The following is a 19,430-nucleotide window of genomic DNA, read 5'->3' as shown; positions in this document are numbered from 1 at the left end:
CAAGAACAATGCAAATGTGATCAACTGTTTAATTGCCTTGTGCATGATCTTCTTTGATTAGCCTGTGTAAGGTCATTTTTTTCCTGGTATATTTGTGACAATCATATCAACAAATGGTATTTCATATCTAATCATTACCTGTACCAAAAGGATTTAGAATTACCATAAGTAGCAGAATTTGACCAGAAAAGGAGTGTTGAATATATTATAGAGTATGATGCATTTTCAACTTTACATTAACTTTAGTAAGGGCTATTTTAATGAAGACTTTTCTTTTCCAGTGGGTTAACCAATATTCAGCAGAAAACTCCTTAAGCTTTAGTTCTTTCCATTTATATCCTGATACTAGCTACTCACAGTATTTAAAGTATTCAGTCACTTGTTTTAATCAAAAATTACCCATTTCTTTCAATAATTTTATTTGTATAGCCTAATTAAAGGTTATAAAGCATAATTTAATAACATCACACTCATAAATTTGCTAAAAGAGCTTACTGTGGGCCTAATAACATGACTATTACATGCAAATATGTATGCTTTTTTCCTAGGGAAAAAATCCATCTGTTTTAATATATTTTAGCAAACTTGAAAGTTGCATCTTAGATATCATTGGTTACATGGGCATATATGAAATAGTATAAGAAAATGTTCATATTTCTTGGCTTAGAAATAACAACAATTTTCAAGTTAAACAGGAAGTTTTTCAGGATCACACATTTAGAAATATACCACATTCAGCCAGTAGCTCCATACTTTCAAACCTGTTATCACTTCAACCAAGATTGTCTTTTAAAATCATAGAGTTCTCGGGTAAATACAATGAAAGGTATTATAAAAGATTGCTTTCCAGTTCTAGGAAAGGATACAACAAAAGACTTCATTCAAACTATGCCTGGGCGTGTATCATTTAAACAATTGTTTTTTAAATGAACGGCAATTGCAGAACTGAGGAAGAAGACCAAAGCCAGAGGATATTTTGTGGGGCCAGAAGAGATGGGAAAAAGGGATGAGTGGTAATTATTGGGTTTCTTCAGGAAGGGAAAATACCTGCAGCCTGACTTCAAGGGTGTCAGTAGAGAACCTCCAATTCTGTGACTCTGAGACGCAGAAAACGGAATGATATTACTTTTCTCTTTCCTTTATAATGTAGCAAAAATAGTAACAGTGCACATTACTTCTACTGATAAAATACCCAACACTGTGATAAGTATTTTACATATACCTAATAAGCAACCTATGCAGTACATATTTTTTCAAATGGTGTAATTGAGCTAATAAGGGGTTTAAACTATTGGCACATACACCATAACTCATTTTGAATCAACAAAATCCCCAAATCCTACAGCATTATACAGCTTTGTAAATTCTGTGGTAATTCCAACTGTGATTCTTACATTTGAGTTAATTCTCCAGCTTGGGTGGGACAGGTGGTTCCTCAGCTAGAGAAGACCTCCTTTTTCATTTGCCTGGAAGCCATGACCATTTCCCCAACATCCATACTCCCATACTCATGCCTCATGTCTACAGGTTTTCTAGGAGCTAATCCCCTGACTTTAAATATCCTTGATATCCTTGCCACTAAATCACTGTTTACTCCCTTCAATTTCTCCCTCTAAGGTATTACTCTACAAACTTTTCCCTGACCGACCTCACTGCACACTGATTCTCCTTTGTATTACATTCTGAGCACTTTTATAATGCTCAATTGTGTCCTAGAAAGACCCCAGATAGTTGTTTATATTTTCTTCTTTGGTTGACTTTTCAAACTACACTCTAAGTTCCCTAGGGCAAGTGGTTTTCTTTTACTCTGTTGTTTTTTTTTTTTTTTTTAATGTAACTGTTTCCCTCCTTTTCTCCCCCCCTTCCTGTCTTTCTTCTCCTTCCCTTGCTATAAATATTTCTACAATAGTCTGAAAACTGTGTTACTCTACCATATTCTGAAAACAGATAAATGTATCTGTTGACACCTTTTTGTCCCAAGGGTTTCTTGAGTTAATGTTCTAAGATATACACATGCCAAGTTATAGCTGCTATTTGTTATTTATTTTTAGACTTTTAGTGGAAATGTGAGCTCTAGTTTTGAGGGTGGATCCAACAAGGTATTACCATTATCATCATGAATACTAGGGTCCCTTCTAAAAAGGATTATAAGTGACTGATAATTTTCCAAAATCCACTTCCACCTACTCAAATGTCCCTAAATGATTTAGTTTTTATCTACTAATTGAGTGATTTACTCCCAGTCACCACGCTGTAGGATTAAAGAAAATCATAGTTCATGTTTAGAATCTTTTCACACATACCTTTTTATTTTATATGTAAAAACAGCATGGATAAAATGAAGAGCAAAAGCTACTTTGAAGAGGGAAGTACGTAATAAAAGGGCATGGTAAAGCTCACATAGTGGAGAAGATACACCGTGCTGGCTGCAGGGCTGAAGGATTTCATGGGCCGACTTTATAAAGTTGATCTTTTTTTTTTACTTGCTGATGGCCACATTGCTTTCATGCCCACATGCTGCCAACCGGAGTCAGTGTCCATCCACAGCTGCAGCGTGTGCTTTTAGACCTTCGAAGTGTGAAGCCTGCTCAAGTTGACACGTGCTGGCACAGGGGTTCACTTAGGCACACATATACACACCTATTTCACCTGTTGGGCTTGGCAAGGAAGCCTTCAGACTTAAGAGTAGAGTAATGCTCTTTTTACTCGTGATATTTGATGTGAATTTCTGGAAATACTGGACTTTTAAAACAAAGCGACATTGTGTTAAGTTGATTGTTCCCTAGGGAAAGGTAATGATTTCCCAGTAAGTAGGATATGTTGGAAGATAAAATAAACCTGTTTATGAAAGGCAACTTAGTTCAGTGACAGGGGGCAAGAACTTTGGATTTGCAGAGTTCTGATGATGTATGACCATAGGCAAATTGCTCAAGTGCTCTGTGATTCAGTGTCTAGACCTATAAAGTAGAGATGATAATCCTATGTGATCTGTCCGAATAACCTGTCCTATAATTAATGGAACTCACTGAAGAATATCTAGAAGTAGGAGCAGCCTGTGCAGATGCCATAGAGCTATAATGATAAAATGTGGAGGAATTAAAAAATCTGTATGCAGAAAACATGTACACATAATGTACACAAATTGATCAATCAATTAAGCAAATATTTGTTACTGGCTTATTTGGTTTTGCTTATGGTCTAGGAAGTATTGAGGGGGAAAAAAATATATAAAAGAGAAATTCTCTATTCCCTGGTCTCCATTCACAGACCAGTGGGGGAGACAGAAACACAAACTCATAATTCCAACACAAAAGCTAAACTAGAAGTATGCACAAAGGCTGTCAACTGCCAGATGTTGTAATACTCAAATTTACCAATTTGCTAGCAAGAGAGGACAAGAATGGAGAATTACCACGAATGAGGATCAACGCACTGCTCAATTATTAGTCACTGTGATTCTCTTGTTTGTTTAAGGTCTATGTTGTATGAAGCAAATATTCGATAAACTAGAACAAAGCAAGATCTGGTTTTAGTGTTACACAATCCCACAGAGCTGATTTTATCTGTGGGAAAGTGACTGCCATCCTGGTTAATCCCAACATTTTTTGTGTTCTTTTCATGATAATTATTTTTCCTACCTTTAGGTGCCATATCTAAGAACTGATCTCGAAGATTGTCAAGCTGTTCAATGGTCAGGGTGCCATTTTCCTCCTTTTCTACGGGTGGAGGACGTGTTGGTGGGGGAGGATCCGGGAAGACTTTTATATCGCCATTAATGAAGAAGTCTTCTTGGCTTAAATAAAGTTCATTCTGAATTTTTGTAGATGTTTCAATGTGATAGCGAGCTACTTCAGTTAATTTTTCTATGCTGAAAGTGGTAAAATGAATAAAGTTATCCCTATTAAAGATACTATTAGATTAACAGTGTCCGCTTACAAGACATACACACACAAGTGAACACATTATATAGCTAAATTAGATAATTCCATTTGCATGTTTAAAAATTGCGATTTCTCCTCAAATCTATTTTGTAAAAAGGCAAAGTATTAAATAAATATATATTAAAAACAAAAGACTTGCTCATTATACTACTAATAGCTACACATTTTATACAAAGCCAAACAAAAAGAGAATCTATTAAATATGGTTTTTATTAGTATTACAACATATTTCATTATATAAGTAAGATTATGTCAAAGGTTATATTTCATTCTAAGTATGAACCAGAATAAGAATATATGGCACAGTACCCGTAAAATATGACTGTTAGAATAATACATTTGTTTGGAATCAGGATGAATTATAAAATGAATCAAATGTGATAGTGCATTTCTATTATAGAGTGCTTTTCTCTAACTTTATGTTATCTAAGACACAGTTGTCAGAATAGCCTCTGATGTATACAATCCATTGAAATTGCTTTACTTTCTTTGCCAAGAATAATAATTCCTAGCTAGATCACATGGCTACAAGCAACAACAGTTAGGAACCACTACAGTGCCATGGAGAGAATACCAGGAGCCGAGCTCTTATTCTAGGGCATTCTTCAGCCACAGGTCCTGGGTAAGTCACCTAAGCTCTCTGAATTTCCCTATATTTGCAATGGAGCCAATAACATGTTGCTCTCTACCTTATTGTTGTTATGTGAAATCAAATGAGGCATGGATTTAAACTTTACTGGGGATATAGTTATAATTAATGGTCTAATTAAAGGCCATTTTAAAGGCCAGAGAAGTTTTATACATGAATAAGTACATTATCACTGATTTAAAGAAAGGATATTGTTTATATCCTACAGTGAAAGATTGAAAATCACAGGAAAATTCATATTTAATCTACTTGTATATAATTCAAAAACCCCAAATATACCATATACTGAAAATTTTAAAAATACTATTAGTTCCTGTCTTTTCAAAAGACATCCTTGAATTCAACCCCAGGATGCTGTCTTTGTGAGTGTCCACATAGTATGTATTAGCCAATTAGTTTATGCTTTAGAGTTTTGGGGTGCTGGGGGACCGAGGAGAAGGGCACTGGATAGCTACTGAGTTTACCTAAGTAAGGAGGGACTCCAGATGCAGACTGAGACCCAGCCTTAACCAGGGTATTAAAACAGATTCGCGCCACCTAGTGGAAGGTTACCAAGAGTAACTCTCTCGAGAATGGGAGGAAAACATGCCAGAAAAATAAAAAGCAGGATTTGAAGCTCAAAGGGATCTAATTGCTCTTTTCCTTCCCCACGACCCCCACTCCAGTATCATATTTCTAGGTTTTAACTTCTGTGGTCACAATTCCTGACAGCATCTGAGCTTTAGAGGGCATAGATATATACACAATATAAATCTGAGTGATATGAGTACATCTGATAAAAATAATATGCATTTACACTTGATGGCCACATGGATGGGAGCCTCAAATCCTAGGAATGAAGAAGATATGCTTTGGTTCGTAAGTGGCGGTCAGAGAACAGAACTGAATATTATTGCTCTGTGATGCTGATGAGTTATCCAGTAGTAAAATTATTTTAAGCATTACTGCAGTAAGATTACCAGACTGAGATATGTTTCTGTTTGTATTTTTATCTATTTATTTGTTTATTTTTAACCATGGAGTAATAATTCTAAACAACTATGCTGAAGATTTTACAAAGGAACTTTCATTATAAGACAAAGACCAGAGAAGACAAACTGTTTTTAGATGACAATTGTTGCTTCTGAGAATACCTGCCATTTGAATCCTATTTACTTAGCAACTTCTAAATTTTCAGTGAATGTGTACTGCAAACTGTAGTGCACCACAGAATGTAGATCTACTAGAAATCTCTGAAATAGCCTGGCTGGAGTGTTTCCTTGTATAGATGAAGCCAACGAAGCCCAAAGCAATCAAGCATGCTACTAATCTGTGGACAACATGGGACTCCTGGTTCGGACTATCATGTCTCCTGACTCTCAGATGAGGACTGTTTCAATTTTGCTGAGCTGCCTTTTTTCTCTTGGGAGGGGAAAACTAAGAAGATGAGATCACTGCCTCTCACTAGTAATGAGAATCTGGAAAACCTTTGGAAATCAACAGAAAAGTAGAACCAGGTATTGTATTTATAGGGAAATCAGCCTAACCAGTAAAACATTCCAGTGAATGACTTTTTAATCTCCTCCCATTAATTGGCTCTAATAAGTCTGGCATTAGAAAGATATGGGGCATTATTTTACTTCTGAAAAATCTTTCAAAATTACCTGTAATCTTACCTTGTAAACTAAGGTTCTCATTAAGCAGTATGAAAACTCAACTCATAAATAATGTACAAAATTGGATCTTGCAATAGAACTCTTTGATACATGATTTACTATTTGAAGAGTCCATACGAATGTGATAGTAAAGCTAACTTTATGTGTTCATACATGTGATTTCCTAAAAGGTCAAAATTTATATTTGTAAATGTAATTTAAATTTGTAAACACCTTGAAAATCTTTGTCAATGTTGGCACTCAAGAATTAAAGAAGTGTATTTTTAAAAAGCCATGTAGTACTTTACCTGGCCATTTCATTCAAGTATCTTTCACCAAGCCATTTTTCCAAGAGTTTATATACATTGACCGCCTTTGTTACTAAATCTTCAAGGACAGCCAATGCTTTTGCCTTTATCAGTTCAAGTCGAAACTGTGTGGCTTTCTCTATTTAAAAAGAGAAATAGGGATTCTTTAATGTATATATACATGACTTTTCTAATGAACAGATACACTTTTAAACCACTCATGCTTCAATTTGTAAAGCTTTAGGGGTACATTTATTATATACTGATATGGATAATGTCTTATCTATCTCATTAAGAAACAAATGTGATAGAGTCACTTGAGAAATTATCTAAACCACAATTATAATTGAGCTTTACATTTATTGCACTTTATAGCAATATACTTTTTGATAAATGACATGTGAAAACACACAGATATTTTCTGAAATTCAAAAAGGGAGGGAGGGACAGAGTCTCTTGCTCATTTCCCTACTTTAGAACCTTGGGGTGGCAATGTCATTGCATTTCTCAGCACTGCTAAAACGGGCAAAACCTGTGTGCCCCAGGCCTATTGTTGTTCCTGGCACTTTTTGCCTCCAAAATATCTTTCCACTCTCTTTTCTTTGCTTTTTCCATTGCCACTGGCCCAGTCTGGACACTGATTGTCTCTCACCTAAACTGTTGCAATAGCCTCAATCCTGCTTTTTCTAACTTTCTTTCGCCACCTCCAATCCAAATCCACCTCCACGCTATCCAGAGTAATCTGTCTCACCTGCAGAGGTGATCGCATCACTCTTCTCTCAGAATTTTCCACTAGCTCCCAGTTGCCAGCTGCCATAAGGGAAAAATCTAACTTTCTTGGCAGGGCCTATATGACCCTCCGTGGTGCAGCCTCCCCATCTTCCAGGTCATCCCTTCCCAGAACATGCCTCATACCCCTGTGCTGCTCTGCACAGGCCACCAAATATGCTCCTCCCCCGTCTCTGCGTGGCAAATGCTTCTCTACATTCCTGCCTTGATTTGGCTGTTGGGAAAACTTCTCACCAATCTTCCAGTTCAGCTCAATCATTCGATCCACTGTTAAGTCTTTCCTGCCTCGCGCCCCACCCCGCCCCCGTCCCCTTTGTCACATATGCCTATTCCCAGTATCACAACATTGTATAAGTGATTGCTTGCATTTCTCTTTCTCTAGACTGTTTTTTTTTTTTTTTAATGTTTGTACATATATGTGTGAGCAGCTACCACAGGACTAGGCACATGGTAAAAACTGCATAAACATTTATTATATGAATGAATGAAGTGAAAGATGAAGTATACTGAAAACCACTGAAATAAGATGTGGGGACAGGCAACAGGGAAGAAGCACATGGCCGGACTCTCCTGATGCCATAGGTGTTCCTGTGTTCAGCTTCCTTCAGGCATTACTGTTGGGATTACAGAAGCAGGTGGTAGCAGGATGGGGGAGGGGGAGCAAGGGATGGAAAGCATCCTTAATAGTTAATGGTCACTGAGTGGTTAAATGTGTCTCAGCTTACGCCATGCTGCATGTTTATGGTTTTATCATCTGGTATATTTACCATGGTTCTTTTCCATAGGATATGTTTGCTCAGTTTCCTGATGTTTTCAAATTTAATTTTGAGTTGTATCATAAGCCAATTAGAAGAACCATAAGAAGAATACGTGTTGTAGAGTCACTGGTGTCTGGAGAGAAGAAGGCCCTTGAACGTCATAGATACGTGACTGGCTCTTCTCTGGCCTCTGCTTTCAAGAACTCACTTTCAGGGCCTGTTAGCCTTTAGTCGGATTTATTTTCCTAATGAGAGGCCTAAATGATTCTTATTTTAATATAAAATCACACCAACTTTCAAACATACATGTTTCTATTTTTTCTGATTTTAATTACTGCTGCTGCTCTTCTTACCCCTTCCCAAATTCTTTTTGTTTCTTTTTAGATCCCACAGACAATTAAGACTGATTAGGTGATGCCAAAACATCTGACTCATCTAACAGTAAAATCTAGTCCTCACATGGGCAAATGAAAACAGCCAGTTGCATGTTGTGCTTTTCAGTCGGTTTGCTGTATGTTCTTACGGACAGCCTGAGGCAATCGATGGGCCAGTTGTGGACTGTTTGCCTAAGGGTCTACTTTCTACCAAAAGCATCTTCTCAGTCGTTTCTAATTGCTACCTTCAAATTGCAGGGCAGAAAGATGTTCTTCCTTTATTTTGAGCCTCAGTTCATTTTTCTTTTCAACTTCGGCGCTTTCTTCTGGTGTTACTATCGCAGGAGCAGCTTCTGCCGTAGGTGGTGATTTACCTGAAAGGACAATGAAGCGTGCTGAGTAAACTACCAACATACAAGTGTATCCACACAGGACTGGGACAAAAATGAGTACAAAGCAAAATCTGCAGAGCTAAAAACCTCTAGTGTTTTGGAAATGAGACCCTTTGTTCTTCTCAGTATGAGTGATGGAATATTGATAGTTCTTCCTTGAGAATTCTCTGTGTGGTGTCTGGGCTGGACTCATAGAAAAACACCCATTTGTGTGGCATTATGAAAAAGGAGGTTGTAGCAAGTGCAGAGATGGTTACAGACTCCAAACACAGTGAAATCCAGAGTTTGGGCACAGAAATTAGCAAACCTCAACATACTATAGATGCCATTAGACATCAGCAGAAGTGCCACTCCATAAGGGGTAGCTTGTATTAGCAAAGTGTTTTCCAGTTCTTCTCCAAGAAGAGACCAGAGAATAACTTCAAAAAGATATGGCTCAAATGTAGGTGATGGTCAAGAATCTGTAACCTACTTAATTACCTTTTAATTCACACTTAACTATATCAATGATTATATAAGAGGATTAGAAAATAAGGATTTGTCAGTACTTGAGTAAGGATTTACCCATGGGGTTGGCAGTGTGATTCTAGTTGCAGGCCCAGTTTATACAATTCTATTCAGTTCAACAAACCTTTCTGGAGGATCTGACCTCAAGTGGTTCGAATCTTGTGAAGAAGACGTAAATGTAAATAAAGAAATTATAATAAGATGTGTTCATTGCAATAACAGCTGTATGTTTAAGTTACAGATGAAGGAGAGAATCTCTCTGGATTATTTTTCTGTTTTATCATCTGTAAAATTAAGGGATTGGACTCAAATAGTGATTCCATTAAAGTAAATGGAGATGTTTCCTTTAAAAATTGCATATTTCTTTTATTTTTACTATCTGAGATGGGCTAAAGTGGTGTGTTCTTTACTGAGACACGACTCTTCCCTTTCCTTTAAGTGTCACAGACTCTCCCCCTTATCCATCCTTAGTACTTTCCCTTAACTCCTACCCATGTCTGCTTATGTGTTCTCCATCTGGGAAGTGTCCCCTAGCCCCCGAAATGCAGTGAGGCGACCTTGTTCTCGGGGTACTGTACCTCCCCTGTCAAAGAACAATGCTTGGTCAAATGTTGTCTCTACTACTAGATTATAGCTCGATCAGGGCAGGGACCATGGTTGTGATTTCTGTTTCATTTTTAATTTACTCTTGTGTCTTTGGCACCCACGCCAGAGCGTTTCACACAGCAGGTACCTAACAGACATTGGAGGAATCCAGAGTGGAGCAACTTTTGATCATGTGCTTCCCACTCCTCCTCTTTTGCCTCAAGTTACCTCAAAATGTACAAGTGGAAACATTCAGAGGGGACGGTAATGTTTGTGTCAGAGCCATCCATAAGGTTAATTAAAGGCCTCTTCCAAACCGAGTTTTCTTTCCTCTTCGTTTTTCATCCTGCTTCTGACACAGAGATTTCGGTCGGAGGCCTCCAGGAGGGAAGGACTTGTTGAATTAAAGTACCCCTGAAACTTATATGTACATATAGCTCTTAAACTTCTCTTTGTTACTACAGCTAGTGTCAGCCCTTTTACACAGACTTTTCAGATTGACACAGGACTATCTTGGGAGTTCTTTTAATACTTTCAAAATGGTCTTTGGGGTTTACTTTATCCTAGGTACATCTGGCTATTTGGATAAACAAATTACGTGGAACTGGAATGCAATACAATTTTCCAGTTAACACCACAATTTATAGAAGCCTGGATCTCCAGTTTAAACTCAATGAACAGTATTTTAGTGGCTTATAAGCTAATGTGTCTGGCTAAATGCTTGTTCCACCAAAGGGAGATTTAAGCATCCAGGGTTCTGTGTGCTAAAACCATAACTACCTTTGGGTTTTTTGTCTGTCTTTTTTTTCTGGGGTGGTTCCTTTTTGGCTTTTTTATTTGCACCCGTCTGAGAAGGTTTTTCTTTGGGGTCTGCTGGCTGGTTTTCTTTTTCTTCTTCCATAAGCCTCTGATGAATTTCAGCAGCCACCTGGTTGTATAACAGTAATATTTCAGTGAAGGCAATATTTATGAAATATGACAACCATTTGGATTTAGTCATTACTAGATTCTGTTGAAAACTCATTCCACTGTAAATAATCACGCCCGTGTACTCAATCTTTACAAAACACACACTGTGATGTTTTACTTAAGCAGAAACCAGGCCCTGTCCCAAGATGCAGCTTCCCGACAGCCATCTGTGTGGAGGCTGCTCACTTTCTCAAGCCCTGTCTGCAAAGCATCTCCATGTTTCCTCATTGCCACCTCCAGACTGCGACATTACTCCACGGTTATGTGAAAATTCCTCTCTTTTTAATCTCAGACTCTATGGATATAACATCTGCCATTCTTCTGTTATGTTTCTGTTATCTCTTGGCCTTCAATTTGGGGAATTTCCCTATATCAGTGTTTCTTAGCCTTTTTTTCATAATTGACCCCCTATAGAGTTCTTCTTTTTTTACATTTTTTCTTAAGTTGCATTCCTTCCCATGACATTTTAATACTGCATAAGTGTATTTGTTTATGTACTGTGTATATAACTGTGCTTTATATATATGATGAGAAAGATATTTTCACTCTCCCCACCTACTCATTTTTGGGAATGTGTGGCCTATGTTAATTGAATCATGGACACAAATCCTGGGCTTCCATTCCACTCAAACACTAGATATCATCCCAGGAAGACTCAGTGCCATGAGGATGACCTGTCCCATAGCCTCACCTCAAAGTTCTCAGCTTCTTCTACTCAATTGACTTTCAGCTTCTCTGCATTCCAGCAAGCCCCTCCCTTTACTCTCACAAGTGTCCTGGTTTGAGAGAGTTGTTTTGTCACCCCATGCTAGCTGCTGAATGGAGAAGCTCCTTCCTTCCCTACCCAAGAGGGCCAGGAACTGCTGGGATCCTGCCACATCTCCTCTGAGGCTGGCTCTGCACTTCTGACAGCAGAAAAACTTTGTCTTGTGACAACATGGTTGAACCCCAGGGACATGATGCTAAGTGAAATAAGCCAGGCACAGAAAGACAAACACTGCATGATCTCACTTATATATAGAATCTAAAAAAGTTGGACCCATAGGAGTAGAGAATAAAATGGCGGTACCAGGGACTGGGGCAGGGGAATGGGTGGGATGGGAAAGGAGAGATGTTGGTCAGAGGGCACTAAGTTTCTATTAGACAAGAAGTGTAAGTTCTGGTGATCTATTGCACAGCATGGTGACGATCGTTAATAATAATGTAATGTAAATTTCAAAATTGCTAAAAGAGTAAGTTTTAAATGTTTTCACCACAAAAAAGTGATAAGTGAGGTGATGGATATGTTAATTAGCTTGATTGAATCATTCCACAATGTATACATATATCAAAACATCACATCGTGCCTCATGTGTATATAAGTGAATATATACACATATATACACATCTATTTATCTATCTATCTATACACACACACACATACACACACACACTTGTCTTGGGGCTTGTGCCACTGAGGTTGTGCCTACAGTTAGCAATACCGGACCTTTTGAAATAAGGTCAACTGGCCCAGGAGAGGTAAAGGGCATTTATGAGTGCAGCCCTAAGAAATGCGAGCTGAGGATCCTAAAGGAAGAAACAAAACCCTGTGGAAGCAGCAGCAACATATGGTTGAAAACTTTAAAATTTCAATAGCAACTGGTGAGAAAATGGGGCTTCTTGAGGGCTTATTTATTTATTCAAGCACTTACTGAGTCCAAGCCTGATATAATTTCTGGGGAGAATGAGGTGAGGGCATAGGAAGATAAACAGAAAAATTAATGGAGGTGAACAGAAGGATGAATAAGGCACAGTCTATATCCTCAAAGACTCGTACAATCTTGTGAGGTGGGGGTGGGGGGGAACAGACCAGGCAGTTCCCGACTTCTCCACATTCCCACCACACTTCATACCCCGTGACAGCATGGGGTAGCAACTGTTCCCAACTGTTCCATCAGTGCTGTTTCACCCCTGCCTCCAAATGGGCCTTAATGATCCTCAGAGCTCAGTCCTGCTTCTTTGTATTTTCCATAGCTTTGAGCACCTGTGCTGTGCTCAGAGGGGATGCCCAGTAAATGCTTATTAATCAGTGGACTTTCTCTTAAAAATAATCATATTCCACAGAATGCACCCACACCTTTTTCAATATTAGCAGAACCTTGGAGGGATACAGAAAAGTTTCAGAGAGCAAGTCAGTTTTTTGTTTTTTCTTTTCTTTTTTTTTTTTTTTATCAGATGCCCTTTTGATAAAAATGGATTTCATACCATATACTGTACTTGCAAATTCTTGGTAAAGCTGAAAGCAGACTTGTTAAAATTCCCCACTAAATTGCAAGCAATTCATTTTTTAATCTGTTTCTGCAAAGCACAGTAAGTTAGCAATTTCCTTCAAAATTGGATTTTTCTCCTTTGTAAACAACCTTGTGATGACAATGATAATTATCATAATTATCTGCATAATTATATATAATAATTATCTGCATTTTTCTGGTCCACTTCCCTCAAAGATCTCGGAGTCTCTACCAAAAAATTAACATAATTTACAATTCATTCAGCAATCAGGCTTAGAAGGTTGGAGAGAACTTTAGACATAATGCCCTGACATTGGGGGCTATAAAAATATGACTTGTTTCTTTGAAATCATTGCATACTTGCTAATTAGAAGAAAGTTTTGCCAAAAATTAACATAGCCTGCTTAATGGATAGCTCCTGGTAAAACTTCTGTGCAGCAAAAAGCCTGTGTAAAAGTGCTCTCATTTCAATTACACTAAGCTTAGCTGGTACTGTTTGCCCCCCAACAATTTACTGAATCATACCTGTTTCATCTGGAACTCAAAGGTCCCTTAAGATCACGTGACATCAAAGTCATAAAGGTATATTAGAAACATGTAAAAGCAGGATTCAAATATAATTATTAGTAATATTAATAACTGAACAGTCCTTCTTCCTATGCTTTGCATGAGGTTTTTAAAAGTTCACAAGGAAAATGGTACAATTTTAAATAAATTTCTTAACATAATGATCAGTTAAAATTTACAGTTGCTAAAACACTTTCATTTGTATTACTTCATTGTATCTTTTCAACTATTCAATAAAAGAATAGAGTATCTATGTTACAGATAAGAAATTAAAGACTCAGAGAAGTTAAGTGATTTTCCTAAAATCACACAGCTTAATCAAGAGGTGTAACTAGTGCTCTTTGTGCTATATGATCTTCTTTTTCTAAGAATATATTTTTCGGTGTTATTCTCCTGGATAATTTTAATAGGATTCATAAGACTTGCAGGTTATGTTTATGTAGCTCAATTAACAATAAGAATAATTTATATTATTTTCTAAAGCATCTATATCTGATTTCCCACTCTCTGGTGCTTGGTACTTATTGTGGTCTTTGCAGTGATCATCATTGTAACTACCATCATCATTAATATTAACATCAGCATCATCAACACAACATGATCAGCATCTTAAGATTGTATTGAGGGCTTAGTATGACGTTAGATGTGGGCATTATGCTAAGTGTACAGCATATAAAAAGTTTTAGAATCCAGTTAAGTATTCAGGCAAACAACTAACAAGATAAAAATTACAAAAAATAACCTAGATACTAACTAAGAGCCAAATGAGTGGGAGAGACAGTAACTACTAAAAGGATAGGAAGAGCATATAATCACAGAAGGATAGGGTTTCAGGAAATAGGCAATTACCTGGTCAGGAATTAGGGTAAGAACTAGTTCTGAAGACAAAGAAAGGATAGGATTTAAACGGGTAGGAGAAAGGAGGAGCATATTTCAGGAGGAAAAATGGCACTAGCCGAGACATTGAAATTGGTGATGCCCATAGAAAATGTAGTGAGCAATATTCAGTCAGTTTAGGAGAAGGTTTCATGAGTTGGTACCTGCCAGGATATGGAGGGATGAGCCTCTGGGCCTCTAGGTCAAGGGTATAAGTGTCTATGGTGGCCAAGTGGAGGTCATCACACCACCCCATTCTCCTCCTGGGTCAGTGAGGACAAATCATTTCTGTATCCTTGTAAGCATCATATATCTCTCTTATTTTTTAAATCTAACAATCATTTTCTTTTACTAGATGATTTTGCCCTTTTTAACTTAATGTAATTGTAGATATATTTGGGCTATAAATCTACCATCTTGATAAGTTATATCTGCATTGTTTGTCCTGAATATTTTTCTTTCTTTTCTTCTTTTGGATTGGATATTTTAAATTATTTATCTTTTCCCCCATGGTAGCTTAGGAGTAACACACACTAATTCACTTAGTGGTTACCCTAGGAATAACATCATGAATTATTGACTAAATAGCAGTTCAATTTTGATGAGTTAATAATTCCTGGTGTAATTCCTAGGGTGACCACTAATGGAATCGTAACAGGATGCATTACATCTAAACCTACAGAGGGGAAAAAAGCAAGAAAGGAAAGCCACAAAAAGGATGAAAACAAAATGATGAAAAAAGATATGACATGTAAACAATATCTAAAAGTATAACTTATAAAAACAAAAGCATTATAAAGATTACTTCATAAGAAAATGTTTAATTCATCAGAAAGACTTAATTAAAAATTTTATATTCCCAAAGTCATTGCCTTAAATATATGTAAAGCAAAAGTGACAAAACTACAGGTGATTTTATCATAATTCTCTTGATAATTCAAAGAAGGAGAAAACCAGTAGAATGAGGATAAAGAAGATTTGAGCAAGAATATAGTTGTACTATATATTTAAATATATGTAATAAATAAAATAAGTACATTTAAATGTTTATATATAAACAATAAGATATATGCATATTAATCTATCAAACAATGTATAATATGTATATTAAATAATTAAATGAATATATATATTTCAAGGAAAAACATATTATTTGCAGATTGGCCATAAAGCAAATCTCCAAAAAGAGATTTATGAGAATGTATTCTCTGATTAAAATGTAATTAAGTAGAAAGCAACATACTATTTTGAAAATTCAAACTATATTTCTAAAATGCTTTGAATTAGATGATAACAAAAGTAACATTATATAAAAAACTTTTAGAGGAATATAAAGCAAGTCACAGAGAGAACTTTATGGTAGTAAATGCATATATTAGAAATAAAGACTGAAAATTAATGAACATCTCAAAGCCTTAGAGAATGGCAAAATAAACTCAAAGAAAATAGTACGAGGAAAAAAAATAAAATTAAGGAAAAGAAACACAGTAAAATGAATCAATTAAGATAAATATTAGTTCTTTGGAAAGATATAACTGATAACCTGACTAAAGTGATCAAGAAAGAAGAAAAGCACAAATAATCAAGATCAGAATTGGCAAAATTATTTATTTATTATCAAATAAATAATGCAAATGTTAACACAAACATAAGAGCATATTTTAAACAACTTCATGCCGATAAGCTTAAACATTTAGAAATGGAAAAATTCTTAGCAAAATAAAATTTACCAAAACCAACTGAAGAAGAAACAAAATCAGAAGGAACAGAACAAACAAAGTATCAAACACCTGTTAAAGAAAATCCTTGGGTTGAGGAGGGCAACAAAAACTTTTCTTACAAATGTCCTAGATGGCATCTTAGGAATGCTACTAAACCTTTCAAGAAGAATGTTCCCAACGTTCACAAAATTTTCCAAAGAATAGAAAGAGAGGAAATATTTCTAGACCCATATTAGAGGCTAGTATTTTTATCTGGATGCTAAAAGCCAACAAGGGTTGTAAGAGAGAGAAAAATTACAGAGTTCTCTCACTCATGAACAAAGATTAAAAAATGCTAAACAAATTATTAACCAAACACATCCAGCAATATGTAAGCAGGATGATGCTTCATTACATTACTTATTCCAGAAATGTGATATAAGTTTAACACTAGAAAATTGATCAGTTTTTCACATTAACAAATATGGAGAAAAAAATTATGTGATAATATTAATGGGTGCAGAAAAAGCATTTGATAATACAACTCATAAAAAACCTTCATAGTAAACTGTATATGAAAAAAGAATGTTCATAATCTGATAAATGCTATCTTAAAAAATCCACAGCCAACATTTTTGTGAACCTTGACAAGCTGATTTGAAAATTAATAAGGAATGGTAAAGAGCCAAGAAAATCCAAAATGCTCTTGGCAGATGACAAAGTGGGAAGATTTGCTCATCCAGGTAACAAAAGGTGGTATGATATCGCTGTGGTAATGGCACAAGAATAGACCAATAGAGCAATACAGCTGACACACATATGTGGTCATCTAATTTATGACAAAGATGACAGTGCAGTGAAATAGGGAAAGGATTTATCATTACTTATGAAAGTGGAAGTATCATGTATAGTATTGTCTACCGATGTTGAAGATAGCACCTACTGCTAGATTAATACTCCACAGTTATATGTACACATGGGTACCAGTGGTGTTTATAGCAGCAGTATCCATAATGGCACCAAACTGGAAACCCAAATGTATATCAGCAGCAGGATAGATAAATAAACTGTGATACATTCATGTAACACAACACAATACAGCAACAAAAATGAACAATATCGGATGAATCTCACAAAGACTACTGAGAAAAAGAAGACACAAAAAAGACAAAAGATATTAGTCCATTGATTTAAATCTCAAAAGCATGCAAAGCTACAGTCTTTAGAGATATAGATTTGGAAAATAAAACTCTTAAGAACATCAAGGAAATGATTCATAAAAAGGCAAGATGGCGGTCCCCTTTAGTGGGTATGAAGGTGGGTAGGATTGGGAAGGGGCACAGCAGGACTAGGCAGGTGCAGCCCTTGTTCCAATTCTGCCCTGTTGAGTCGTGTCATGAGTATTTACTTTAGGTGGGTTCATTAAGCCATGCAATTATAAATCATGCATTTTTCTTATGTGTGTCAAAATCCACACTAAATATTTTTCAAAAGAAGCAAGACAATGAAAGGAGCTTATAGTCACTTCTGAGAGGGAGGAAAGAAAGAAGTGAAGACAACAAAAGAAAGAGAGGGCGAAAGAAAGAAAACACAAGGCTGCTGTATGAGCTCAGAGAAAAAGAAGGCTGGAGCAGAGAGGCCAAGAAGGGACTTGGAATATGCCCAATCAGAAATTTTGTTTGCTGTGAGATGTATGATGCAAGCTCCTTTTCTACCTCTTTGACTAAATCTCTTGGGAAGTGGACACTGCTTTCTGTTTGAATGGGATATTTTGAGAAAACTCCAAGAAGGCTTGGCACAGAATGAAAAGAGAAACCATCTTGGTGGACCCAGGACCTGGTGAATGAAGGAACAGCGGTCGATCTGAGTTAAACTCTGTGTGTGTCTTCTGTATGGTGTGACACCTCTGCTTGGATTAAATTTACCTGTATGCTTTTCCTTTCCCTTTCAATTTGGATGGAGAGGGTTGAACTTTGAAGTCATACAGACCTACATTCAAATTCCATTTCACCACTTACCTGCTAGGAGACCTTGGGGTACTGAGGAGACCAAGTTTCTTAGCCTTTCAGAACCTTAATTCTCCACTGTCAAGAGGATAATAATACTTACCTCATAGGTGACTTAGGAAAGATGCCTAGCAGAGGGGTTGCAAACTAGACACCTATAGGCCAGATATGTTTGGCTCTCTGGAGTATTTTTAAGAATTTTTAATTTTATTTCTTATATGTTAAAATCAGTAATTTCATATAAAAATCAGAATTTCTGGCTTTTCTTGGAAAATTGGAAAATCTGGCCATGCTGGGCCTCATTCTTCAATGGCCAAGTTGGCCAGGGTGGAGTAGCACATATCTCTGCAGACAGATGTGTGACTGCCACTTGGCCACAGTCCCCTCTCCCTATTGTCTTGTACCTGCCCTGCTTCATTAAGATTCCTTGACTGGCTCTTCAGGGCCTGCAACTGGGACCCTGGTCCAGCACAGAAAATAATCTAAGTGTTGGTTTACTCCTTCAGTGACCCCAAATATTCATTAACTGAATCAATTCTCTTTCTATTTCTTTCAGAAAAAAAAATCTTGAAGGCATAAATTTATACAATGCTTGAGAACACTATATAAATTTTCTACTTATAGCGTATTAGCAACCTAGGTACTTAATGGATGGGTATTACTAAAAGAAAATGTAATAAGCACTGCTTACCATGTGAGATATTGCTAAAGAAGCCTGCTGCCAGGTGTCCATTATCAACTTCTCATCTGCCTCAAAGTTTAACTCTACGTTTTCCAGCGAATAATCGATCTTGCCTTTCAGTATTGCTTTTGTCTTGGGTTTAGACATAACTGCTTCTGGAGGAATGGATACTCGAGGAACTAGAGGAATTCTTTAAAAACAAACATAAGAAATATAAAGATTTTATTTAACACAATTCTATTTTTGTGACCATATTACTTTGCAAGACATTTTGTTGTCTTGCTTTAATCTCAATTTTCAAAATTTTCCTGGGATAATTCTTTTAATGGGGAAAAGATTATAAAAGACTGAATTTGGGTTTTTTGTGGTCTAGAAATCTTGTTAATAAGAGGAAACTCAAACAACAACAAAATATAATTTTCA

At 36.5% G+C, this 19,430-nt stretch overlaps 1 protein-coding gene across 1 annotated transcript in view; it reads right to left on the bottom strand.

Annotated features, from left to right (window-relative positions):
- SPEF2 (sperm flagellar 2) overlaps positions 1-19,430 on the bottom strand; it is a 138,347-nt gene that overhangs the window by 37,094 nt on the left and 81,823 nt on the right. The window contains exons 22-26 of the mRNA XM_069492613.1: positions 19,017-19,197; positions 10,718-10,865; positions 8,699-8,827; positions 6,533-6,671; positions 3,639-3,868 (exon numbers count right to left, since the gene is read on the bottom strand). Of these exons, the coding sequence (XP_069348714.1) occupies positions 3,639-3,868; positions 6,533-6,671; positions 8,699-8,827; positions 10,718-10,865; positions 19,017-19,197 (827 nt within the window). The remainder of the gene's footprint in view (positions 1-3,638; positions 3,869-6,532; positions 6,672-8,698; positions 8,828-10,717; positions 10,866-19,016; positions 19,198-19,430) is intronic.

Source organism: Eulemur rufifrons, chromosome 17 (genome assembly GCF_041146395.1).
Source record: "Eulemur rufifrons isolate Redbay chromosome 17, OSU_ERuf_1, whole genome shotgun sequence".
NCBI classification, from domain to species: domain Eukaryota; kingdom Metazoa; phylum Chordata; class Mammalia; order Primates; family Lemuridae; genus Eulemur; species Eulemur rufifrons.
This window is presented reverse-complemented; position numbering and strand designations above follow the sequence as displayed.